The sequence below is a fragment of the Micromys minutus genome (assembly GCF_963924665.1).
Source record: "Micromys minutus genome assembly, chromosome: 13".
In the NCBI taxonomy this organism is placed as follows: domain Eukaryota; kingdom Metazoa; phylum Chordata; class Mammalia; order Rodentia; family Muridae; genus Micromys; species Micromys minutus.
Genome location: NC_137982.1, coordinates 7,927,846 through 7,954,310, shown reverse-complemented (window position 1 = coordinate 7,954,310; position 26,465 = coordinate 7,927,846). Strand labels below are relative to the sequence as shown.

Genomic DNA, 26,465 nt, shown 5'->3' with positions numbered 1-26,465 from the left:
GACAGTGTACTCGTGTACATAAAATAAATAAATCTTAAAAAAAAATCATTCAATTTAATTCATTGAGAACACACTATCAATGGCAACAGAGATAATATATACCTTCTTGATCTTTTCTGTGATGGTAGCATGGAATATATGGTATAGATGCACAGAAGTCAACTGCCTTATGCCTGAGCTACATCCTCAGCGCTTATAAAGGGCATATTCTTTGTTTTTCAAGACATAGTTTCTCTGTGTTGCCCAAGTTAGGCTTGAATTCAAAGATCCACTTGCTTCTGCCTCCCAAGTGCTCGGATTAAAGGTGTGCACCACCACGCCCAGCTGAAATTCAAGTTATCAGTTTTAAACTGTGATGTGATACAATTATATAAATCACTATGGGCATCATTCAGTATTTTGTGAACAACACTTTTAGAGATGAAATGGTTAAGCGGGAGGAAGAGCGCCTGTGAGATTTTCACATGTGCCCTACAAAAGGCAGAGGGGATAAGTCCTTTCCCTCACCTCTGTCTTTTCTTCTGCTCCAGATGTCGATCCCACTCTAAGTCTAGAACGTCATTCACATCCTGGACAGCAAATTTCACATACTGGTGAAGGCGGCGAATTTCCTACAAGAGAAAAAGTAAAAGGCAAATGATTCATTTTTCTGGTAGCTAGCTGGGTAGCTGGGGGAAAGATGCATTAAAGTATTCAAAATAATTTTGAAATATTTCTATATTGAGAACTGTACAAACAAGAAAAACAATGGGTTTTAATATATCCACTAAATACAAGCCATTTAATAAAATGAAAAACGGCAATTCCATTTCTGGAGTAGTACAGCAGAGATGAGAGGATGAATGAAACCGACACACCCACTTCCCTCTCCCCGCCCGCCAGCCTCTGGAAAGGGAGGGATATGCTGGAACATTCTGCTAATGTTTGCTCACAGTGCACCCATTTAGTCCCCCCCCATTATGAAATGAACTGTAAAGTAGACAAGATGATTCAACAACTGGTGCTGAAAATAACTCTGACCCTAGAAACTCACAGCACAGAACATCCAGGCCACCTCTTTGAGGAGCACTCTTCAAAGCTGCACAATGCTATCCACACTGGAAGCCAGACCCACTATTCAAATCTAACAGGCTGTAAAATACTCTTTCAGCTGGGGACACAGTTAACCTTCATGGCTATACAATTTGACTCTCAAAAATTAAAAATGAAGCCAATTATTTAATCAAGTAAATGAATGGTCCCCAGTAAGCTCTTCACATATGGCACACATCTGACTAAGGTGAGATGTGTTTCACAAATATTCTGAGAAAAGTGTTCTGTCTCAACCACAAAACAGAAAATGTCATTTACAAAGAGTCAAATCCAGGGAGGCAATAGCCTCAAAGGCATTTAACAACCATCCTAATGATCTCGGGTTTGCACTAGCTAATATCTTTTCTTCCAATTGTGTCCCAACTGGGTGAGCAGCACCTTCTTCAAAGGCCAGCTACAACACTTTGCAGTGGCTTCCATGTTCTCATCTGTGGTCCCATGGCAATATACTCCACATGAAAATTCACCATCCACTTTATGAGTGTATGCTATAGCACAGTGGCTAAGAGCACGAGTGTAGACTGTCAGTTATGAGCCATGGCAGACTGCACCACCCTTGTTTTATAAGTATTAACAGGCTAATCACATTTCCTGTAATTAACTATTTAGCTTGATCAAGAAGACAATTACTTTCTCAGTTTGTAAGCTCAGTGCTTTCCTCTAGGCCAGGCGACTGGAGCAGAGGCGAAGGGCTTGTGTGGAGCCTGCAGTCTGAGAACAGCCCAACCAAGAAACACACAGGACAAGAAGAGCAGTCAATGACCCAAGAGATCACCTCCACAAGAGGCCACTCTCACCTTCCAGGTGCTGGGAGGTCTCCTGGGCTTGGGATAGAAAACTAGAACAGTGACCTAAGGTCTACGTCCTCTGTACAAGAAGAGGGTCCCATCACACCCATAGACCCAAGTCTGAAGTAAGGAAAATCAGGGCTAAAATTCATGAGGAGTGGAAGGGAAAGATGACCCATGTGCACAGAGGCAAACGAAATTGGGGTAGCTAAAGAGAACTCTAACAGTTACAGCACAGCAGGTGACAGAGCTCCTATGGGCAGGACTCTGGTGGCACTATTCCCAGCCAGCACAAGCCCCAGCCATAGGTCTCTTTAGCTTAGGAAGCACCATCTCTTTGTGGAACCAATAGCTCTCACTGGAGAGCAGCTGCCATCTGCTTTCTGTGTAAAGCCCAAGTTGGCGTCAAACTCAGCATTCTTCTTTCTCTGTCTTCTGAGTCTGAGGTATGTGCCAACAGTGTTACCAGCCGCTTTTATAGACTGGAAATAATGTCTTAAAAATACCTACAGACCACTCGACACAATGCTACTGTGATTTGATTATGATTTGATTGTGATTTATGCATGATTTGATTTATGAATACCTATGTTAACAAAGGACTTTATCAAAATCAAGACTTAAAGAAATCTATCTTTAAAGTAAAAATTTTAAATTATATTTTAAAAAAGTGTACCAGTTTCTTTGCTACAAGTAAATTTATGGAAAAGCACAGCAAGTTATTAGCAGAAAATCAGCAACTTCCTGAAGAGACATCACTCATACCCACACCTCAAAACCACAACTGTGGACACAAGCTCACTGCTTCTGCACGCACCTGGAGCTGGGCCTCGCTCTTGGGATCCAGTGGTCTTTTATAAAGCAGGTGGAGATACCCAGCGTCATGATTTCTTCCATGCTGTTCTCTGGCTTCTTCAACACCAGCAAAGCCCTCCAGCAAAGTTGTTTTCAGTGTACTTATGTCTCCATGAAGAGACTAGAAAAGGCACCGAGATATAACAATGTAACTACTGTATAGCTTCAAACACAAAACAAAATATCCTCTTTAACTATTTAACATGGTAAAGATCTCAGTCATTTTTAAAAAATTTTATTGTCCCCATGCTCAAAACCATTTTTCCTATAGTTTCTTTTTTTGTTTTACTCTGTGTTGGGGGTTGTATAAAAATGTTCTATCATTTATTAATTTTTAAATTTTATGTGTATAAGACTTTGCCTTGTGCACCACCTGAGGCCAGAAGAGTTTGTCAGAAAACTGGGATCCCCTATGTAGTGCTGGGATCAAGCCCATGTCCTCTGGAAGAATGGCCAGTTCAGCCAGTGCTCTCAACTACTGAGCTCTGCCCTCAGTTCTCCTTTTTTAATTACCTTTCTCCTGCTTTTAAAAACTCAACTTCTGCCGACTGACAATGTAGAAAATAAGAGCAGAGACAGAACTCACAAGCCATGAGGGACTTTCTCTTTTCAACCCTGCTGTTTACAACCAGAAGGCTGAAGAAACATGAAAACGTCTGCTAAAATCCTTTCAAACACTCACTTGCCCCAGGCACAAAAGCTGTGAGAACTTGTGAGAGGATGTGGTGAAGCCCAGAACCTCATAGAGCACTCAGTAACCAGAGAACGGTAAATAATGCTCTTGACAATAAATTCTTCACCTTTTGTATGTACATGCTCCAAATATCATCATCTTAACCCAATTCCATAAGAAAAACATTTGAAAGTATACTTAGTTAAAAAAAAAACCTATCATCACTTTTATGGAGTGTTTAGTTGTGCTAAAGAGATAGAAACAATGATCCCTTTACACAGGAAGAAATGGAAACAGACAGCTAGACGAGCTCTGGTCAGCCTAAGACTTGATAGTCTTGAATTCAGACTTTTGTGCACTGAAGGTCCACAGAAAATATAAGAGTTCATATCAATGTTCTGGACTAACAGCAATTTCTAAAAGCTTCCTTCAACTCAGGAAAGGTCTCCATTGATACAAACCTCTGTGGCCTCTCTGATCTCAAAAAGGAAGGTGTGCAAGTCGTCTGACTCTGTCCGCAGCATCTTCATCTCTTCTGAGGTGCCAACCTGGAAACAGGCTTTAGAGGTCCGGGCCTTTAACTCCTCCAGCTCTTTCTGGAAGTGTGCTATCTGTGAGACCACGAACAAAGAGAAAGCTTGTTCTGAACGGCAGCAGAAAGGGTACTGCTTCCACACTTTCAGGGCAAACCTGAACAGGGTCCAGATCAGGACCTGATGTTAGAATAATGGCAGTCCAGGTAACTGCTCTTTTATAAAAAATAAGAAAAATAATAAAAGATTTGTTTATTTTATGTGTATGAGTAAACTGCCGCTGTTCAGACACACCAGAAGAGGGCATCAGATCTCATTATAGATGGCTGTGAACCACCATGTGGTTACTGAGAATTGAACTCAGGACCTCTGGAAGAGCAGTCAGTGCTCTTAACCACTGAGCCATCTCTCTAGCCCAAAGTAACTGCTTTTAAGACCACTCCAATCTCACCGTCAGACCTATTATAAAAACAATATGCCCATGCAATAAACTTACCTCCTCTCCAATCCCAGCCATCACAGGGTCTGAATCTTTCCACTGATGCTTCTGTTTCTCTGTGACAGGTGGCTGAAGTGCCTTGGCCTGGAATGGAAGGCAAAGGCATCAGGAGAAGCTGCACACAGTCAGCTCTAGTTTCTAAGCAGCAGCCCCATCGGCTGTCACAGGGGAGCACTCATGCCTTTGAGTCACCATCCTGAACCCTGTGCACTGGGTCTCCAATTTGTAGAGGATACATTAACACTGTGCTATAAGGTAGTGCGGTACACATATGTGCTACGATGGGAGGACTGGAAGGCACAACAGGAAAAAGCATGTCTCTTGCTCCTGGAACACTCAAGTAGGAAACTGACAGACATTAAAGCTACAAGAGCAAGCAAAGGTGATGGTTACTGATTAAATACCAGTCTGAAAGCTGTAGACAGCATAGAAAATCTTTCTGAGTTTGAAACAGAAAATGATTCCTAAAAATAAGTCATGAGAAGCTCTGTGAATAAGAACTCTTGCTGTATGAGGACCTGAGTTTAAACACCTTTCCCCACATAAAAAGCTGGGTGTGACCATGAAGGCATATAGCACCAGAGCTTAGATGGAAACTACAAGAGGATCTCTGGGGCACACTGGCTGCCTACCTAGTTCCAGGGTCAGTGAGATACTACATCTCACTGAAGCATGTTATAGAGCAGGTTTCTCTGGCCTCCTCACACTCACGTGCACACATAGCATACATACTAATAAACACAATTTTAAAACGCATTACAGCGGCTGGAGAGACGGCTCAGTGGTTAAGAGCATTGACTGCTCTTCCAGAGGGCCTGAATTCAAACCCCTGCAACCACATGGTGGCTCACAACCATCTGTAATGAGATCTGATGCCCTCTTCTGGTGTGTCTGACAACAGCTATGGTATACTTGTATATAATAAATAAATCTTTTTAAAAAAAGCATTACAGGAAAAGCACTTATAACATACAAGAACTAGGTTAGCATTATAGCTCAATGATAGGTAGGCATCTATTTAGTTCAATCCTAGGGCAGCAAAATAAAGAAAATCAGTTATATTAAAATAAAGATCTTATATAAATACGTGATATAAAGAGAATGTACTATATATGTTTTCCTGTGTGTTTGTGTCCCTCTGAAGAATACGTAAGGCATAGACCAGTGGTAGTGTGCATGTTAAACATGCATATAACCCTAGAGTCAATCTACTCCATAAAAAACACATAACTGTTAGGACCAGCCATCCTAGCTAGCTTTATCTGTCAGGACAGAGCCTAGGAGTCACCTGAGAGGAAAAAGCCTCAATTCAAGAATTACCTAGATCAGACTGGCCTGGGAATATCTGTGGAGATTGTCTGGGGTAGGAGAGCACAACCTAATATGGGCACTAGTAGCCATAGGTGGTCTGAACCAGCCAGCAAACAGCATTCCCATGGCCCCCTCTGTACTTCATTGTAAAGTGAGTCCCCAGGTCAGAGGTGCTGCTGAGAGGAACAGGAAGAGTGAGCCTGCCTTGATCCCTCAATGATGAACTGTGACCTTGAGTGGAACCCATAATAAACCCTTTCCTCCCTAATCTGGAGCTTTCTATGTCTGCTTTTTGTTTTGAGTTTTTGAGACAGGGTTTCTCTGTGTAGCCCTGGCTGCTGGGATTAAAGGTGTGTCACACCACAGCCTGGCACTTTGGTGTTTTATCACAGCAACAGAAATCAAACTAGGACACCATCCAACAGAAACATACTAAGAAGGTTAAGAGAGTACCATACAAAAAAATACAGATGGCTAAAGTCATATGAAACAATGGCCCAGTCATCCCATGACTAAACTTAGACCCCAAAGAAAGGTACACACATATTCACTAGAAGACATCAACCACACTAGTCAGGGCAATGCTACTCAGAATAGCTTTAGCAGTCCCTGATCTCAGCAGTACCCACAAGCCATCAACTCCAAACAGCAACAGAGATGAACAGATATCAGGAACATAGTAAAACTAATTGTTCAGTCTACTAAACTATAGAACTAAAATTATTCAATCTATTTGATAGAAATTAATAAATAGGCTATATTAATCTGGATAGTATTAGATAACAAAAAAGTAAATGACTCTTGGCAAGAATGGAGACCTAAAGCCGGGGCTCCAGAGGAATGGCCCTAAGATCTTGGTAATGCCTCCTTTGTCAAATTCTTTTCTGGTTACCAAAGTACAGCTAGTTGATGACTGTTACTGAGATGCACATATACCACATGGACTATTTTCTTTTTAAAAGATTTATTTATTATGTAGAAAATGTTCTACCAGCATGGCCAGAAGGGGGACCAGATCTCATTACAATGGTTATGAGCCACATGTGGTTGCTGGAAATTGAACTCGGGACCTCTGAGCCATCTCTCCAACCATAAACTTTTTTCTACATAAATTACTTCCATTTAAAAAAAGTACATAGAGGGAAATGGAGAGATGGCTCAGTGGTTAAGAGCGCTGACTGTTTTTCAAGAGGGCCTGTGAGGCAGCTCACAACCATCTGTAATAGAATCTGATGCCTTTCTGTTGTGTGTGAAGCCAGCCACAGTATACTTATATACACACAATAAATCAATCTTTTTAAAATTTATTAATTTTTATTTATATGAGTACACTGAAGCTGTCTTCAGACACACCAGAACAGGGCACCAGATCCCATTACAGATCATTGTGAGCCACCATGTGGTTGCTGGGAATTGAACTCAGGACTTCTGGAAGAACAGTCAGTGCTCTTAACCGTTGAGCCATCTCTCCAGCCCCATAATAAATAAGTCTTAGAAATATAAAAAGCTGACTAGAGGTTGGGCATGGTGGTACATGCCTTTAATCTCAGAACTCAGAAGGCAGAGGATCTCTCTAGTTCAAGGCCAGACTCCTGATCTACAGAGTAAATTCCAGGCAAGCTAGGACTACAAAGTGAGACCATGTCTGGAAAAAGAAAAGTAAATAGATAATTGATTTTATGAGTACACGTTGACTTTAGTGTCTCCTGTACAGTTATTACTGCTGTTTCTATGTCTGAATTCTAAAGCACAGAGGCCCATGCTAGCAACATGCAAGTGTATTAAGGAAATTTCAACATACCTGAGAAGAACCTGACTTTGGCACTGGAGGGTTTACCCTGGGTGATTTCTGCCCTGTGGAGGGTGCTGAATTTGGTGCAGTCTGAGTGGAGCGGCCAGCTAGAGTAAAGGAGCAATGACATCAGTCAGTTACAACAGACACCAGTTCGTTACTTTTGTCACCACAAACTTCAAAGAAAGAGTTATACACTGTCCCTGGCTCCACTTTTACCATCTGTATTAAAGGAGGATGGCCAAATTGGGCCTGGTGATACACATAATCCCAGCACTCAGGAGGCCCAGGAAGGGAGGATTTAAGTTCAAGGTCTCTCTACGATACTGCCAATTCTAGGGGATAAAACAAGTACTGCACGCACATGTCATACATATAAAAATATATATATAGCAAATGCCCTCATAAGCCCAAACCCAAAACAGTTCTGCAGTCAGGCTGAGCAAAAGCACACTTGGTGAAGAACATCAACCATGTGGTGTGACTGCCCCAAATCTTTAACTTGAATCCTATCATGTGGAAACAATCCAGTCCTAACAGTGATGGTCCCCACTAAGCTGATTTTCTTGTCTATGCTAATGAGATGAACAGAAAAGGAAGGGGGGAAACACCCAGCTGTGAGACCACTGAAGAAATAGGACATGGACTCTAAACTTGACTGTTGTTAATTTCTTGAGTGTAATGGTCTTGACTTTTAGGAGTCGGGCACCCATTTATCTAGAGGTCAAGTGTTTCACAATGTCTGCAACTAATTCTCAAATATTTTCAAACTTTTACATAAAAAGAAGAAATATATAAGCAAAGGTGTAAACTACTAGGATGCACTGAACCTTGGTGACGAGCACAGTATTTATACTTTCGCAACCAGGTGGACATGTGACAGGCAGGGAAAGGCTGAGCTGGTGTCTCCAGAGCCTTAGTCCTGCCTATAACCATCATCACATGTTCAGAGTGGCTGATGGGAAAATGTAATCTAGTCTCAGGAGCAGTAAGCACAAGGGTCCCTGAGGACTGCTCCTGTCCTCCATGCTTAAGGGCAGCTCAGTAACCGGCTGTGTGTGAAGGTGAACGCCTAGGCACAAGACACTTTCTTTGAATGTCCAGGATCCCTGAGTAAAGGCAGAAGTGAAGCTACTGTGAATCTCTTAAGTCAGAGCATCACAATCACAGCACATTAAACATTCAAGCATACAAGCTCACTCGCTCGCATGCATGCATGCACACACACTCCTACCAAAACAAACAACAAAAAAAACCCAGCTTAGCCAGGTGATGGTAGTGGTGGTGGTGGTGGGGCCCACCATTTATCCACTAGGAGGCAGAGGCAGGTGGATCTCTGAATTCAAGGCCAGCCTGTTCTACAGAGTGAATTCCAGGAGAGACAGGGCTACACAGAAACCCTATCTCAAGAAACAAAACAAAAAAACCTCACCTTACTACCTTAGCAAGGACTCTTATGCTGCTGAACCCACCCATCCAAAAGGGCGTGTGTACTAAGGGTGAAAACTGTTACCTGAGGGTGAGGGAGAGACTGAAGACTTCAAAGGCATGGAGCTGGATGATGCTGGGAGAGGTGTGGGATGGCTGAGTGGTCCAGAAGCCGGTGGCTTGGGGGAAGAAGAGAATGGCAACACGGAGGGTGTGCTTGTGGAGCTGTGAACAGGTGCAGAGGGGGCCACGGCGGTGAACCTGAAAGCAGAAAGGCAGTTCTGTCACAACAGTCAGCTGGAGGGCTCTTTCCTCACTGCTCATGAACAATGATAGCCAACAAAAATTGACTGGTCATCTCCTCTGCTTTCAGAACAGCACACATGCTGCTTACTCATGTGAGGGCAGTTACCACCTACGCATCAACTACAGCACAACTGAAGCACTTAGGGTATGAGGCATCTATTTTCTACGCTGTCACATGGATGTGTGTGTGTGCTCGTGCACATGTTGTTTTAAGGGGGTGGTGCAACAAAGCATGAGACATTGGTTTGAGAATGATCATTTCTGGGCTGTGAGAACACCAGGGAAGCAAGTTAGTCACTGTCTCTGGGACACCATAGCCTAGTAAGAATGTCAAGTCACCTCCACCAAAGCACGGTCTGCAGACAAGCTCAGTTTAAAAATGAGCAGCCAACAAAATGGAATACCAAGAAGTGGCTAGTATGAAGTAGCCACATGTGGATTTAATCTTAGCAGTGACAGTGTGGCTGTAGGAGGACATCCTGGCAATGAGGCAAGCAGAACCCAAAACTGATGGCTTTGACATTTCCTGCAACTGGAAAAGGCTGCACAATACAGGGGACACGCCCTCCGGATGCTAAGTTTAATAGGGAGAACAGAAAAAAAGATCCAGAGATAGATAAATAAGGGATAAACAGGATGACTGGAACTAGATCTGGAGGAAACCAGATATCACTCTAAAAGGTTTGAATTGTACAGAAATGTAACAAGAAACTTTTGGGGACTGTCAAGCAGGAGAGTCACCTCATGTATCCTTAATTGTTCAAGTCACCTTGGTGGCTGCACAGAAAACAGTTGAGAGTCAAGAGTAGCTCAAAGGAGAAAAAAACTACAAAAGACCATTTCCTTTCCAGGATGCACGCTCTCGGCTGTTTCCCTTGGTAAAATGAGAAAGACTTGTCTTTATAGGTTGAGAAAGTGACATTAACTACTTACTGTAAACTTCCAACAGGCAGACAGAGAGATAAAGGACCCTTTAGGAAATGCAAGCCTTCCCACTGGCTAAATTCCCATTGCTAGGTGCTACTTCAAAAAGACTCTGTTTGGCAGTGACCACCATGCACTATCCAACCCAGTCTACTGTGGAGTCAGCCTTTCAAGGTGACTTACTTCTCATTCAGGTTGACTTTCACTGAAGAGGCCGAAGGTGGGAATGAAGGCTTCATCCCTGTGTTTGGGGTACTGGACATAGGTGTGTTTTCCGAGGTGGGCTTAAAACCTGATGATCCGAAAGTGAAGGGAGGAGCAGATGTGGCCACAGGGGCTACTGCAGGGGTTGGGGCAGGGGAGCCTTTGGAAGGAGGAGCAAAAGAGAAGGTGGGGGTGCCAGAGGAGGGCACTGCTCTGGAGCTGTCAGAGCCAATGGGGTATGGTGGAGGCTCCCCAGTGACAGAAGCAGAGGACTTGAAGGGTGAAGGGCCAAAGGAGAACACAGAAGGGCCTCCCCCAGCAGACGGCAAAGGGAAGGTGGTGGTTGGAGCAGACACGGGTGGAAGAGGTGAAGAGGCTGTTGCTGGAGCGTCAAGGTTCTGTGGAGCTTGAGGGGAAGGTGGAGTACTAGGAAAACTTCCTGTAACGAGAACCAAGGAGAAACAAAAGGAAAAACTTAAACTGTAAACCTGGGGCTGCACATGACAGAATGTAAGGGAGGGAGGGCTGAGGATGGTGAGGCTGGAAACGGTGCCTGGTAAGAAAACATAGAGTGGAACAGAGTTCTTTCTGTGGCAGGAATTCCATAGGATAACACACATGAAACTCTGAAGGCAGATAACATGGGCAAGGAAGAAAGGCACCAGGCCAACAGGACTTTGTGGATAGAAAGCACAATGAGTCTGCATATTGCAAACTCTGAACAGTGAGGCCTCAACTTCATTCTTTGTTAGTTCATTAACCAGGAAATAACCCTAGTTCAGAGCCCTGCCTCAAAACACTACTTAAAAGCAATTCCAAATGAATTAAAGATAGGATCTTATAAATAAAAGGCCTTACACATTCAGCTCTCTGAAGAGTTGAGTCTGAGAGTCCAACCACTTCATTGATTTAGAAGTCAGACAAAGTCCTCCTAAAACTACGTAGATGTGATAAAATGACTGAGGCAAAGGACCGAGGTGTTGAATAAATACTTGAAAGTCAATGGTCAGTCATACTTGAAAGTCAATGCTAACAAATTTAAGTGGAGTGCCTAATTTCACAGGGAAACAAAATCCAATCTCTTTAATCAAAGACATGTAAACTTAGCCAATCATGATAGCATATGCCTTATATCCCAACACTCCTAGCAAAGGCAGGCAAATCTCTTGAATTAAGGCCATCCTGGTCTACATAGAGTTCCAGGTCAGCCAAAACTACATTGTGAGACTCTGCCTCAAAAAAACAGAAACAAATGTCAGGCAGTGGTGGCGCATGTCTTTAATCCCAGCACTTAGGAGGAAGAAGCAAGTAGATCTCTGTGTGTTTGAGACCAGCCTGGTATACAACGTGAGTTCCAGGACAGTAAGAGCTACACAGAGAAAACCTGTCTTTAAAAAACTAAACCAAGCAAACAAACAAAAACCCTTAATTATTCTAAACCATGAAAATTAGCTAAGAACTTTACAAAAAAAAAAGTTAACAGCTTAAATTCAAAACCAACATGTCAGGTTGGGCACAGCAGTGCACACAACTTAGAAGGCAGACAGACTGACATCTGAGTTTCAGGCGAGCCAAGACTACAAAGTAAGATCCCATCACAAACAAAACAGTATCAAAACATATAAATAAATAAAATCAACACTGCAATGATATCCACATTTTGACTGTAAGTATAAAGGTGTTCAGGTAGAAACACTGGAAAACAGCTCCACCAAAAGGGTAGGGTTAGAATTTGTTCTACTTCCCAACTTTCCTTAAGGTAAATATCAGTTCAAGTACATAAACCAATACTTTAAAAAATAAATATTGTGCACTTCCAATTCACATTAGTTGGCTTTGGCTATTAGGCTAAGATGGCAGTTGGTCTCCATGAGAGATTGAGATCTTGTCTTCAAGAGCTTGGAGAAGACACAGAGTGAGATCACCACCTTCTAACATTCTGTCACTTCTAGAAGAATACCTAATGCCACTCTCTAGGTTACTCAGCTACCTCTTCTACACAACAGCAACGGAACCAGCAAGTGACAGTCTTCAAAGAGACATGTGGACATGAAACATGCAGACAGAAACCACTACCATGCCCATTAAGATTAGACCAGAATGAAAAATTGAGGCCAAATCCTAAAGAAACTATAGCCACTCCTCCCAGGATGATTGGAACGGAGTATCTGGAGATTCTTACCCTACTACTGGCCAATCAGCACTACAGTTCTGGGGCTGCTATGTGGGAACAGACAGACCCACCAATGTCTTCTTCCAAAGCTCTGACTCTGCCTTAGCCATCCTGGGCAGGTCCAGAACAGGCTATCTCCCACTTTTACTACTCCTTTCTCACTAAGCAGGGAGCAGCTGTTTCCTCTGCACTAGATGAGAAGGAAGAAGAGTAGTCTCTAGAAAAAGCTAACAGCCACCACCCATGGCTGTGCTCAGGCACCCAGTGGTGGGTCACAGTCATGCAGAACAGTGCTCAGAAACCACCCACAGGTGTCCGCCTGATGGACAGCCCTACTCACTACAGACAAACTGATGCTGGGTGTAGGTGCTCATGAAAATCCTAAGAGAAGAACATAACGTACACCCCCCCGCGCCCCCCCCCATTCTGTAACTGAAATTCGGTAGAGCACTGGCAACGTATGTCAGCATCCATGAGGCACGAGTCACTCTGCCTAACAGAACCGCATGAAAGCATCACCAGGCATAACCAAGCATATCTCACCCTAATGTTGGAACTAATGACATTATGTGCTTTAGCCACAGAAGCAGAAAAGAATCAGTTACATTCTCACAGAACCGAAGAGAAGAAAACCACCAAAATTTCTATATATGGAATGGGGTGAGAAGGTGGGGGTGGGAAGGTAGGGAGCCCTTCTAACAAGTTTGACATTTTCTTCTCACAAATGATACAATACTGAAAAAAAAAAGACAATATAGATTAGCATCTCTATGTGTGCACAAAGATTCCATCCCAAAATACTATCTTATTTCTTGATGATCTACAAAACCTGTTCTTGGATTTTCTAATTTTTCTGCAATACAGATATTACCTGACAATATACTAAGGGGGGCGGGAACAAATCAGAAGATAATGAAATAGAAAGTCTCCGTATTCCTTAGCCAGAAAGAGCCACTAGAGTCTAACAGCCCCTCTCCAGTGTTTCTGCATGTGGACTGCTGTACAGGAAAGCAAAGCACAGCACACAGTGTCCTTTATGACACACCACCTACTTCCTTGCTGTCAATAAACATGTCAGTTCCTCTTAAAATGTCCACGCACAATCACCTGCTTGGCTAAGCCCCGTGATTAAACAGACAGTTCTTTAAAACAAGTCATACAACAGAGCTTGGATCAACATGGCTGACCTTCCTTTCTCTGTCAAGTGCAGTAAGGGTTGGAGAATGAGCCTAGGGATGAAAGATGTGCACACATGTTCCAGAACAAGATCAGCCAAGACCTTCCTACAGTAAACTGACTGTGTATAGTGACCACATGCATCTTTAAGTGATCTTCATCTCTGGAGATGCTCATGGGCTACTAAAGGAGGCAGAGGCACACACCTGAGGACTTAGGCTGCCGCTCTCCTTCTGTTGAGACCAGCTCCATGGTCTTGATTAGGGACCTAACACCAGGATTTTGATTGATCATATAAAATGGACAAAGCACACCATCTGTTGAAAGTAACAGCAGAACTGGAGCAGGAGGAAGAGTCTTTTCTTCATCTGTAAAAAAGAGAACAGAGCTGATGAATAGGTACGTCACCTTCCAGGCCAGGCCACTTGCACAAGAGGTACTGTACTTCTTTCAACAGCAGTTCATTCAGATGTGGCCATGCAGTGCAGTGGCTTCATCAAGAGCTCTTGTCACTATTAGATCACCACATCCTGCTGGGCCCTGTGGGACACTCTAGCAGCCCTGTATTCCCCAAGCTCCTCCATTCAGGAGGCAGGCTCAGCACTACCCTGACAAGCTAGAAGTCTCTAGGCAATGCTGGGTTTGGTATAGAAATGACAAGATGGCTATTTAACTCTCTCGCACTCTCTCTCTCTCATACACACACACTCACTCACACACACACACACAGCTCGACTTAAGCTACTTCATACTCATTCCCAGTTGAATCTTAAGTACACAAGAGGAAAAGAATATAAGCTTATCAGACCAAATGTGCCTAGCAAACCAGGGAAGGGACAAGCTCAAAGGAGCCTGAGCAGGACAGCTCTGCAAAGTGACGCTCAAGCAGGCAGATATTCTTCAGCTGCCATATGACATCTGTCAATGTGGTCACACTGCCGACCTCCACAGGGGAAAGACATACTCAGAGAACATGCGCAGGCCCATGTGGAAAACACTAGCTTAGAGCACTACTCCCTCATTCTTCCCTTAGCCGAGTGCTGGGAGCACTACCAACTGACAGTGACACTCCCTTGTGAGGTCACTAGGGCAGCAAATGGGCAAAAGCTATGCCATGAACTCCAACTGTCCTCAGTAAGTGCAGACACATGCCGTCAATGAGTACCCATCTTTGGGCAGCTTTGCACTGTCATGACGCGCCTCCCACCACTCTGCAGGTAGAACCGTGCTAATGGCTTCTAAGAATCAATGATTACCACACACTGGGTGACACTCACTGATGGCGACTTCTACTTCATTGGTATAATCTATGGCAACACCCATGGGCAAGGAGTCATCACTCTTGTCTGTCACAGGCAGTTCAGCTCGACTAGAGTCCTCCAGTAGCCAAGATTCCCAATTAGTCTGGAGGGAGACATGACAGAAAAACACATGGCTTAGCATTCGCACTTCTCAGTACGGTTCAATCACCAAAGAACACAGGATGTGCTTCAGCTTCCTGTGCTGATGGGGAGGTTCTGACACCTGTAATGACACCTACACGCCAAAGCGCTCCAGCCTGTGAGTGGTTAAGTGAATCAATTTCACCTGCGTACACTTGTGTGCCCCCTCCCTGCCTTGTAGGTGCCTCCCACAACCTGGCAGTTCCTGAGGACAATGACCAGGAGGCCCAAAAGCCACATGCTGCAGATGCTTGTGTCACTACTTGCTGAGACAGAAGGCAACCTTAGGTCCTTTCTCCCTTATGTCTGACACTGGCCAGCCCTGCTTCTTACACTCCATAAAGAAACTTCTACATTTATCAAGTTACTCCCTTCTTGCTCCTTGTTTTTGTGGCTGGGCTCCATTCCATCCAACATATGATTCCCGTCTTAAGACTCATTCTGCCTAGCCTTCTGTCTTGACCAACTGGGAAGCATGAGTCAGAAGGGAACAGAAGACAAGTAATGAAGCTAGAGAACAGAAGCTGTTCAGGCCCAGAAGAGCACACACTAATATGCATGGCTGTGCCAAGTAAGGAAGGTGGAGTCACAGGGCTGCAAACCAAGCTGACCCTAACTCTTAAATAAGTCTACAAACAAAACAAAAGGACTGATAACCATCGCAGGCCAGCATGCAGACAGTGGCAGTGTGGGGACTACAAACAAGAAGATGGAGACAACAGCCAGAAAGGCTTTATGTCGATGGGACAAGAAATGATACCGAAGTTGGGAGTGTAGCTCAAGGTTGGTAGTGCTTGTCATATATGCACAAAGCTCTGGGTCTGGTCCCAACCCCATGGGAGAGGAAGGGAAGGGAGAAGGTTACTGCTGTCATTTAGTCTTTGCACTAAAAGCTCACTAAGGTGCCCTCATTAGTCTTAACCTTACCTCACCCAGAAAAGCATCATTCAACATCAAAGTAAGAAAAAAGGAGAAATTTACCTGATCACTTTGTCGAGCAAGGATGCTAACTTCTGTTGAAGCTGCAGATGCTGCCAGCACTAAATCCCTTAAGAACAAAACCAAAAGACCATTACATTCAAGCTCATCAACAGCTGAAACCTGACTGGGTCTGCGCTGGAGAGAGAATGAAGGTGCTAGAGGTGATACTAAGCTTTTCAGTTTGATAAAGCCTTAGAAAACCTGCCCGCTCCTACCCACGAAAAGACAGGGGAGACACACCAAACCAGGTTGGGGCTTGCAACAAGGACCTTGGCCCACAACTGGGTAATCCAGTTCAAAAAGGAAAGGCTTCAATGAACTTTCAAAGGCACGCTGCTCTCAGAGAAACCTTAAATGAGTTCCTTCAGTGTCAGTATTTTTAAGCCAGGTGTGACAGCTGATGCCTGTAACCCCATCACTCAGAAGGCTGAGGCAGGACTGCTGTGAATTAAGAGTACTCTGAGCTACAAATGATACAAATGACTTTTTCTAAACGAGCAAGCAAGCAAACAAAACCAGTATTTTCATTGGAGTCACTCACTATGATTGAAAAGATTGGACTTTGTGGTACTGGGTGTGGTGGTAGCCCCATACCTGGAGGCAGAGGGAGGCGGACTTCTGAGTTTAAGGCCAGCCTAGACTGCACAGTGAGTACAGACTAACATTGAGGCACATGTATTAAGCTTTGCGAGACTACGAATTGATCACAAACAAGTGAGGGCTGGGCAGTCGCCACCCTAGCCATAGGACATTACTACCCATCAGGGCTTCTCAGCCTGTACTCCCTCTCCTCCCAGTGAAGTCAGTGACTGACGTATGTGGCCTGACAATGGCAGCAAGAATGCTCTGCTCACCACTCCTCGATGTAGCTGAGGTAGTAATGATGTTGTCGCTCTGTGCAGCTGCTGTAGCAGGGCTCCATGAAGTTCACGAATATTTCTGGGTGTTTTTCTTCTTTTTTCTATACACGAGAGGGAGAAATCATATGTACAACTTCTTTGATCTCTATACAGCTCACAATCGCTCAAGCTTAACCAGAAACTGGATACAAACGTCTGTGCACAAACATAGGGATGAGCTCTAAAGGTGCACCAGGTAACAAAAGGAACAGAAACCCAACCCCCAGCCAACTAAATAGGAACTATATTCTGCCATGTCCTGCTACAGGACACACAGGGGTGATTCACTCAGCCCTTTGCTACATGGCTTTCTCACCTTTACAATAGACCTACAAGCTTCCTCAGAGGCCATCTGAGAGCCGTGAAGAATCCTTCACTGACCATTCTCAGCCCACCAAAGGAAGCACCAGGAGTCAGCCAGTACTTTTGTGACTATTACTCCCGTGGAAAAAGACTTACTGAGATTATGAGAGAAGACACTTCATCAGATGTAATTTTAAACTGAACCTCAGCAGACACCCAAGAGAGTTACTACAACAGCCTGGTATGATAGCTCACCCTTATAATCCTAGTACTGGGGAGGCTGAAGCACGATTGTTGAAATTTAAGGCCATCCTGGCATTACAGTGAGTAGTTCAGTGTGAGATGATCCTGTCTCACACTGAAAAGCGTTCTGATACTGCCTCACATACTGGCTCAGAGTTAAATGTGGAGCCACCATACACTGAAGCCTGAGCTGATAGCCCCAGTGGAGGGAAAATGGGACACCGTACACCTTCCTGAGAGGCATGCCTTCTGTAAAGCTCCTCAAAGATGGATGGGCACGTCAACTGGGCACAATGGAGCAAGCATAGACTTCAGCAGTTGGGAGGCAGAGGCAAAAGAATGTTCATGGCCAAACTGAACTATCCTGAGGTAAGACCCTGCCTCAGAAAACTAAAGACTAACACTAATTCAGTGACAGAATCCATGCTTGTTTGTGGCACAGATTAAATCTTCAGCATCAAAAACAAAACGAACAAGAAAAGGCCTATAGATTTCACTTGCTCACTATGTATGCTAAAAACCACACATAATCACCACCCAGCATAGACACAAAAGCATCTGCTTAGAAAGGAGGAAGGCTGAGACAAGCACAGAGGCGCGTTTCCTTCCTATGAAACAAGTGGCTGACAAATGCCAGAGGTTTCTTATAAAAAAAGAAGCCAGAAATAGAAGGAGCTCCTTCTTTTCTGCTTTGCGTTGTCATCAATATGCTTTATTTCATTAGAACTGCACAATCACACTGAGGAGCACACCCCTAACAGAGAGCCCCAGCATCATCAGCTGTCTCAGGACCTTGAAGGGAACACACAGCCAAGACTTCTGCTACTTCACAGTTGTGTTTCTGTTTTGGGTTTTTTGTTTGCTTGGTTGGTCCCCCCCCCCCTTTTTTTTTGTTATTAATACCACCACAAAATTTTAAAAGCTGTTTAAACAAAATATCATAGTTCTTGTTTTTCTGAATGTACTCAACATGCTCCACAATAAGCTTCTCCTCTGGAGACCAGCAGTGAGACTCAAATCCTGAGGTACCTTCTAGCAGGGGGTGACCAGGACCTTTCCCCAGGAGTTTTCAGATGCCCTGAAGAACCTACAGGTGCTTGCTAAAGCAAGACAACAGGGGACAGGGCAGAATCACTGAACAGCTGTGGTGTGGCACACACTTCACTTCCTGGACTTACTACATCTGGATGGCTCCATGTTCAATCTGCATTTTGGGTTGCAGAATAAACTGCAATGCCTCAGCCATTTGTGCTACAGCTGTGGGGTTGTTCATAGGTGCCAGCTGGACACATTAAACTTGAATGTCACTGCCCTGCAGCGGTGACCCATCTATTCCTGTAGCAGCAGGGTCTAAAGAGGCCATGGCTATGAGCTGAGCACCCTGCAGTACCTGGATCATCTCATTTCTAGCAGGACAGGCAGATCAAGTGTGTCTCCTCCCAGAGTCCAAAGCTGAGAGCGATTGATTAGCCTGGGCCACTGAGTCACCACAGGTATGAGATTCTGGCACAGGCCCCACGAGTTTCCATACTGACCAACAAGACGAATCTGCAGTTTGCCTTCACTGTCCTGCATGCTCTGCACCCGCTCCCCTTAAGGCACCTGGGCAATGTGGAGATGGCCCTGTGGGATTAGTTGCACCTGTCCATCCTCTCTAATCTGGTGGATCTGCACTTACGGTGCACTGGCCACATGTAGTGTGGGGCCGGTGGCTATGACTGTGGTAGCTCACCATGGATAGAGGGGTGTCCATCATGGTCTCTGAGGTACTATGAGGATGAGGATGGTGTTCTCCAAGAGAAGCTATTAAAGCTGATAGGCTCTGGCCTTGCCGCCAGGCTGTACGCACTTGGAGTCAATGTTCTAATTGATCTAATACTACTTGGATTCCATGATTCCGAATTTATAGAAGAGGCCACACTGGATGCCATAGATAGTGAGGGTCTCCAGCTGGCCCTGGCCTGACAAGTTATCCATGGCCTGTACCTCACGGTAGAACAGATAGTCCAACAGTGTCAGCACCATCTTCTGGGCTGTGCGAGTTTGTGCTGATGTGCAGCATGTCAGAGGGGATGATGGCACAGTGGACCTGCATCTCAGGGTTATTGTTATCGCCCAGTCAGGTGCTATTGACATAGTCTTTTTCAGAGTTCAGGATGCCAAGTGTGATGTTGCTTCCAGTGTTTAAGCTTCCTAGCTGGCCTCAGTTAAACACGGAGTGACTGGCCTCTGATGCACTCTTCCCCATCTTCATTATGGCTGTCATCCTGACTAGGCACCTTCACCACAGTGATGCTCTACAGATGCCCGGGAACGGCACATATCACTTTATTGCAGGTCTATTGCAGGTGCCAAATGGGGAACCAGCCACCATGGGGACCTGGATGGGACTGTGCTGTTTGTTGGTGAGGTCTAGCTTCTCTTCCAGAGACTTCCAAGTAGCCTTGGGAGCCTGCAACTTGGCCTCAATGCTATCCGACCACACACACAATGTCTGGTTAATAAAGTACAGGAAAGACTTTATAGAGGGATCCTGGCAATTGAACCCTAGTTGCTTCAAAGCAGGCTCACCATCATCTATCACAAAATGATTCTCCAAAACAACTGGGTTGTCAGGACTCAGTTCTTGCAATCTGAAGCACATCTGCCAGGTCCTGCTCTGACATCATCCAGAGCATGAGAAAGGGACACACTGACAAGCAAGAGTGCAGAGGTCAAGAAGTACGGGGTTCCTGTAACTGTGGACTGCAGAATTCTCCTAATGTTTGTTGAGGAGATGCAATAGTGTCCGCCCTCTAGAGAGAAGCAACTTTCCCTCTCCCTCCTTCTGTTTTATTTTGATATTTCCTGACCCAGCACTTTGAGGCAGAGGCAGAGGCAGGAAGAGTTTAAGAGTTTGAGGACCAATCGGACCATACATACAGAAAATGAAAGCAGAGAGTTGGAAATTTATACACTGAAATAGTAAGGTGTTTTTGAATGGCAGACTAAACATTCTCTCTTTCTTGTGGAGAGACAGTGAAACATGCCAGCACTTGAGAGTAAGAGGAAGGTAGGTCTCTGAGTTTGAGAACAGCCTGTTCTACAGAGTGAGTTCCAGGACAGCCAAGGCTACACAGAAAAACCCTGTCTTGAAATCCCCTCACCTCCAAAAAGATGACCTAGTAGCTGTTTTCTTCTATAATAAACATTTCTAAATAATTTTATGGAATTTGAAGCTGACCCAGAAGCTCACTTGTAATTCTAGCTCTCAAGAGCAGAGGCATAAAAATAGTGTGCATGTGAGGCTAACCAGACTATAGCCTGGCTGGTGTAAGACCCTGTCTCAGGCAAAACAAAGCAGCCTAACCCCAGCAGAAAAGCACAAGCTCAGCATCTCTGCCTTCAATGCCCCTCAGCTTGGCAACGCTTTGGAGCTCATGTTAATTTTCTTCACTCGTGGATTCCATTTAGCTCTCTGTTCAGCGGAAGCCTTCCTTCAGGAAAGCTTTCACTGACCCTGTCTGCAAAGACTGCCCCAGTCATCACCTTCCCTGTTCGCTTTCTTCTTTCCACCCCTACAGCCCCATCACTCTCTGACTACAAATTATCAACTACCCCATTTGTCAGCATGTGGGATCCTTAAAAGCCAGGACTTTGACCTGGTCACCTCTGCAGGCTCAGCATCTTAAATATTTGATAAATAAATGAACATTAAAAAGTAAGATAGGGGCTGGCAATGGCCCAGTAGTTTAGAGCACTTCCTGAGTGCTAATTGGGTTAAATCCCTAGCACCTACATGGTGGGTTACAATCACACTCTAGTTCCAGGGGATTTCAAGACAACTTCCAACCTCTGTGGGCACCGGGCATACATGAAACACACGTAAATACAGTCAGGCACTCATTCACATAAAATATATAATTTTTAAAAATCAAGATATTTCCTTGCTTTTCTAAATTATAGCATAAGTAAACACATTTTATCCATTTTAATTCATTATTCAATCATGTTTGTGGTGGTTTGAATGAGAGTATCCCCCATAGGTTCATATGCTTGAATGCTTGGTCCCTACTTAATAGAACTGTTCAGGAAGGATTAAGAGGTTTGGATTTGTTGGAGGTGTATCACTGGGTGGGGAGTTATAAGATTTCAAAAGCCCACACTGGGCCAAGTATATCTTTTGCTATGTGCTGTTCCGCACAGGATGTAAAGTTCTTAACCACTGCTCCAGTGCCATACCTGTCTGCCGTGATGATCATAGACTAATCCTGTAAAACAGTACGCAAACCCACAAATAAAAACTTTATAAATTTTGGTCCCAGGACCATGGTATGACACTGAAACCTTACACCCGAGTCTATCATAACAGGTAATAAGGAATTTAGTTTTAAGTTAGCATTACTACTTCTGTGAGTGTTATTTCCCATGCTTACCGGAAGTAGAGCCATCACCACATCTGGACAGGTTTCCAAGGTCCCATCTGCACCAGCATAGACTATGGTGAAGACGTATGTACCAATCCACAGTACATCCAGAACTGAAAGACACACACCCTAATTCCTGAGTAACCAATCTCAACAAGAAAGATGCAGCAAAAAGCAGCATGCACTTGGAATAGCCACCATTGCTAAAAGACTTAACCAGGTAAAAGGAAAAAAGAAAAAGAGAAAAGGAAGTACTGTGAAGTACTACGGCTTTACCAAAGGTCTATCCTCTGATGAAACTAACAGTAATTCACAGACACAGGGCTTCAATCTGCCCAGTTTCTTAACAGTAGTGGGTTTTCTGCAAGATTAGTATTAGGGAAATGATGAAGGATTCTTGTAAAACTGTAAGATCCATTTCAAGCTAAGTAAGTGCGGCGCCCACACTCTCCTGAGTAGGGACAGAGGATCTCACATGGCTGGAATGGCTGCAGTAGGGACCAGAGAATAAGCAAAGCAGTTGTTACCTCTGACAGGGTGATCTGACTCATAAAACGGAGGACACGGAATGACCTTTTTTTCCTGCAAAGTCTGAAAGAGATTTGAAAACTGTCAAGTGAAATACTAAAGCTTCAGTCAGTGAAACAGTCCAATCAGATCCCCTAGAAAATGGTGTTCTATCCTCCCGCTTCCTCCACAGGCCCCAAACAGAGAGAAGACAACCATGGCTTCCTAGCAGCCTACCCAGAGATGCCCACACAAACACCTCCAGATGCAGCTGCTAGTGCTGGTGCATGTGACCATCAGTAAGAGCACACAGGCCTTTCTACACAATAGGTTACTATGGAACCGCTGTAGAGAGAGTCACTCCCTGCACAGAGCTGGAAAGATAACCTCAATCTACTACGTTATTAAAAAGGCAGGGCCAGATGTGATGATCCGTATCTTTAATTCTAGCCTGACCCTGGAGACAGAGGCAGGTAAATTTCTGTAAAGTGGAGACCAGCCTAGTCTACATAGCAAGTTCAAGGACAGACAGGATTAAATAGAGACTTTGCCTCAAAATAAACAAAGGAAGCAACCAATCAAATAAGGAAAAAATCAAAACAATATAAGTCAATAAACAGTATTATCATTTGAGAGGCTAATACCTCCCAAAAAAGTATGCACTCAACTTTACTTAACAATATTAGACAACAAGAAGCAAAAGTGGTTGCCTGTGCTCCCAGTTGCTAAAGAGGCTCAGAGTTCTTGCTGCTCTTGCAAAGGACTTGAGTTTGATTCTCCAAACCCACATGGTAGCTCCCAACCATTCCTAACTAAGTTCCAGGAGATCTAATGCTCTCTTCCAACTTCCAAAGGTACAGTGTATGCATGTGGTCCACATACATAAACACACACAAAACACCTGGTCTACACAATGAGACCCTGTCTCAAAAAAAAACCAAACCAAACCAACCCAAACCAGGCTCATAAGGAGAGGACAGAGTGCAGCAGCAGGAGCATATTGTTTGTGGCCCAGAACTGGAAAAACTTAACCTTTAAGATGGCTAAAAGATAAAAACTGCCCCTTAGCTTCATTAACTCCCTTTCTTTAAGCTGCTTGGTGGAATCGATCCCCTATGCAGGTTACTAAACAGACTTCTTCACAGACATGGAAGATTTCCAACAAAGCCAAGTAGTAAAGCACAGCTGTAAGGAGTAATACCTTCTGTTTTATTTTAACATTTCTTGATGTTAAGAACCCCAGCAAGGCTGAGCAGTTGTAAGACCTTTAATCTCAGCACTTGGAAGACAGAGGCAATGGATCTCTGAGTTCAAGACCAAGCTGGTCTGCAGAGTGAGTTCCTGGAAAGCCAGGGCAACACAGAGAAACTCTGTCTTGTAAAAACAAACAACAATCAATAGCACAGGCTAGTTGCCTAGCTCTTAGGAGGCAGAGCAGGAGGACTAAGTTTGAAGATGAACTGGACCACACTGCGATCACAGCTCAAAAAGACAGAAAGAGGAAGGAAGGGGAAGGACTAGAAATTTTTCTACTAAAAACCATCATGGTTTCTGAATGGTAGGACTAAAACTTCTTTCTTTTTAAAGCAAGCAAAGAGACTGACTGTAAAGTGAAGGAAATAGTACATAGTGTAGGACCACATTTTATTTTGAAGGAAAAACAAAAACAGTGCATGTCCACACAGGTGATCTGTATGAGCGTCTACTGACTGGGCCACACACAACAGTGCCATCTCTGGAAGGACACAGTGAGGGACAGAACAAAGAGGGCAATCTTCTCCATTCACAGAGAGATTCAGTATAGTGAATATAAATTACTTTTTATTTATTTTGTTGTGCTAAAGACTGAACACAAGGCCCCACACATGCTAGGCAAGCACTCTAACACAGATATTACGATCACAAACTACTTATTAATACCAAAAAAGAAAAGAAGTCACAAAGATGTCCCCAAACCACCCTCAACAGCGGTTAAAAGGAAGAGTTCTCAAGTGCAGAGCAGTAACTCACAGGAAGATACTGGACCACAGTTCCATTCTGCTTTCCTACTGCCAGCTGCTTTCCTTTGGGGCTCCAGCATACTGGGAAGAAAATGCTGCCAATTAAAAAATCAAAGAAAAAAAAGCAAACCTAGACAGCTATATAATCACCACCACGAAAGGCCATGAGACCGTCCTCAGGCAGAGTGGAGAAGGTACAACCATTTTAACAATACAAGCAAATTAGGGCCTCCCACTAGGCCATTAACTGGGAGCTAAGAATGCTTTTCCAGCAGAATGTTGCAAGATGTGGAGAGTGGAGGTCTTTAAAGGATCAAGGAATCACTGTGGTGTTTCTATTTGTTACTTCTAGTGCTTTACATGGAGACACAAAGGACTTCTGATGGCCACTCTTTTATACTAAGAGACAATTATTCTCAAAAATCCAGTTTTAAACGAGCAGAGCCAAAATATTCCTTTATCTTCATAGCCCCAAAACATCCAAATGAGCTCACACATGCTGTTGGGTTTCAAGACCACTAACTGGAGAAATAAAGAATATTCCCGTTTTCTACCCACTCCCCATTCCAGCAACCCACACACAATTAAAAGCCTTCCACCTCACTTGCAGAGATTAATTTTTAAACAGCCTGCCCTGCCTGTGCTTTATGGGTAGAAAGCTCTTATTACCCACCACATGTGACTCCCGTTGAAGGAGGAAGAGTGGCGCACACTTTCACCACATCTGTAACTTGCAAGACAGAAATACTGCCATCAGTCAGACAAACTGCCGCCATGGAAGGGACAGTGGGGTTCCACTTCATATCATTCACCATCCCGCTGGCATCGTTTGAAAGCTTATGATAGGTAAATGGGCGTTTCAGAGGTTTAGCCTGTTAAAATAAGGGCACAGATGCAGAATAAATTAATAAATTAATAAACACAAAGGCATTTAGGATTCAGAAAAAATGACTAAACATGTATTCATTCTTAAATCCAGCTCTGTATTTCTTCATAACCAAATCTTATAGCATTCTGTTTGTTACAAACAATTCAATGAAACTTAGAAATAGCCATCAAGTATCCCACAACAGAGGGACGGCTAGCAGGGATATGCAAATACAACAGTCAATAAATAGCAGATAAAACACTAAATTCTTGGATCTGCTTAATAACCTTAGCTAGGCTTTTTGATTTCTTTCTTTGGTTTTTGGTGGGGTGAGTTTTGTTGTTTTTTGAAACAGGTTCTGGTTTACACAGCCTGGCCTCAAGCTCACTATTTTCCTGCCTCAGTCTAGGGACTACCAGCATGTGCCACCATGCTTTGACCAGTGTTAACCTCTTTGAAATCTGCCCTTCCATCTGTAAAATGAAGACAACTGCCTACTATAGGAAGCAAGGAAAAAAACAAGCCATACAAATACCTAATCCCAAACAGAAAGCCAGTGTTCTATACTACTACTGAATAACCTGCCTGGATCAAAGAATCCAACATCAGGAGATCCTAGATCAAACAAGCATACCCTTGACCTTCTCCATCAGTTCCATGGTTCCTCACAAAGCAAACCTCTAAGACAACTCATCACTTGATAGCCTTGTGTGTAAATGAGAAATGTTAACTTGGTACAGGAAGAATTATAATTTACTAAAATAATTCCTGTCTCAAAGACTTACAAGTATACTTAAGGAGTACTTTTGTAACCTCTATTTTAATCCAGACTGTGATGGTTTTCGTATGCTTGGCCCAGGGAATGGGCATATGCTTGGCCTAGGGAGTGGCACTATTAGAAGGTGTGGCCTTGTTGGAGGAAGTGTGTCACTCTGGGGGTGGGCTTGGAGACACTCCTGCTAGCTGCCTGATAATGCTTAGTGGTTCCTGGCTTCCTTTGGATGAAGATGTAGAACTCTCAGCTCCTCCTGCACCATGTCTGCCTGGATGCTGCCATGCTCC

At 43.9% G+C, this 26,465-nt stretch overlaps 1 protein-coding gene and 1 pseudogene across 4 annotated transcripts in view; both read right to left on the bottom strand.

The window, feature by feature from the left end:
* Window positions 1-26,465, bottom strand: part of NUP214 (nucleoporin 214) — an 82,011-nt gene that overhangs the window by 51,278 nt on the left and 4,268 nt on the right. For all 3 annotated transcript variants that reach the window (XM_080927262.1, XM_080927263.1, XM_080927264.1), the window contains exons 4-18: window positions 25,209-25,407; window positions 24,546-24,616; window positions 22,556-22,619; window positions 22,038-22,141; window positions 17,032-17,138; window positions 16,178-16,244; window positions 15,032-15,158; window positions 13,961-14,122; window positions 10,385-10,844; window positions 9,057-9,232; window positions 7,553-7,650; window positions 4,438-4,524; window positions 3,870-4,019; window positions 2,698-2,856; window positions 508-611 (exon numbers count right to left, since the gene is read on the bottom strand). In XM_080927262.1, the coding sequence (XP_080783388.1) occupies window positions 508-611; window positions 2,698-2,856; window positions 3,870-4,019; window positions 4,438-4,524; window positions 7,553-7,650; window positions 9,057-9,232; window positions 10,385-10,844; window positions 13,961-14,122; window positions 15,032-15,158; window positions 16,178-16,244; window positions 17,032-17,138; window positions 22,038-22,141; window positions 22,556-22,619; window positions 24,546-24,616; window positions 25,209-25,407 (2,135 nt within the window). The remainder of the gene's footprint in view (window positions 1-507; window positions 612-2,697; window positions 2,857-3,869; window positions 4,020-4,437; window positions 4,525-7,552; window positions 7,651-9,056; window positions 9,233-10,384; window positions 10,845-13,960; window positions 14,123-15,031; window positions 15,159-16,177; window positions 16,245-17,031; window positions 17,139-22,037; window positions 22,142-22,555; window positions 22,620-24,545; window positions 24,617-25,208; window positions 25,408-26,465) is intronic.
* LOC308428749 (protein BANP-like) lies at window positions 18,800-20,291 on the bottom strand (annotated as a pseudogene). The gene is made up of 2 exons: window positions 19,154-20,291; window positions 18,800-19,028 (listed from the first exon to the last, which is right to left on the bottom strand). The product of its transcript is annotated as a protein BANP-like (transcript).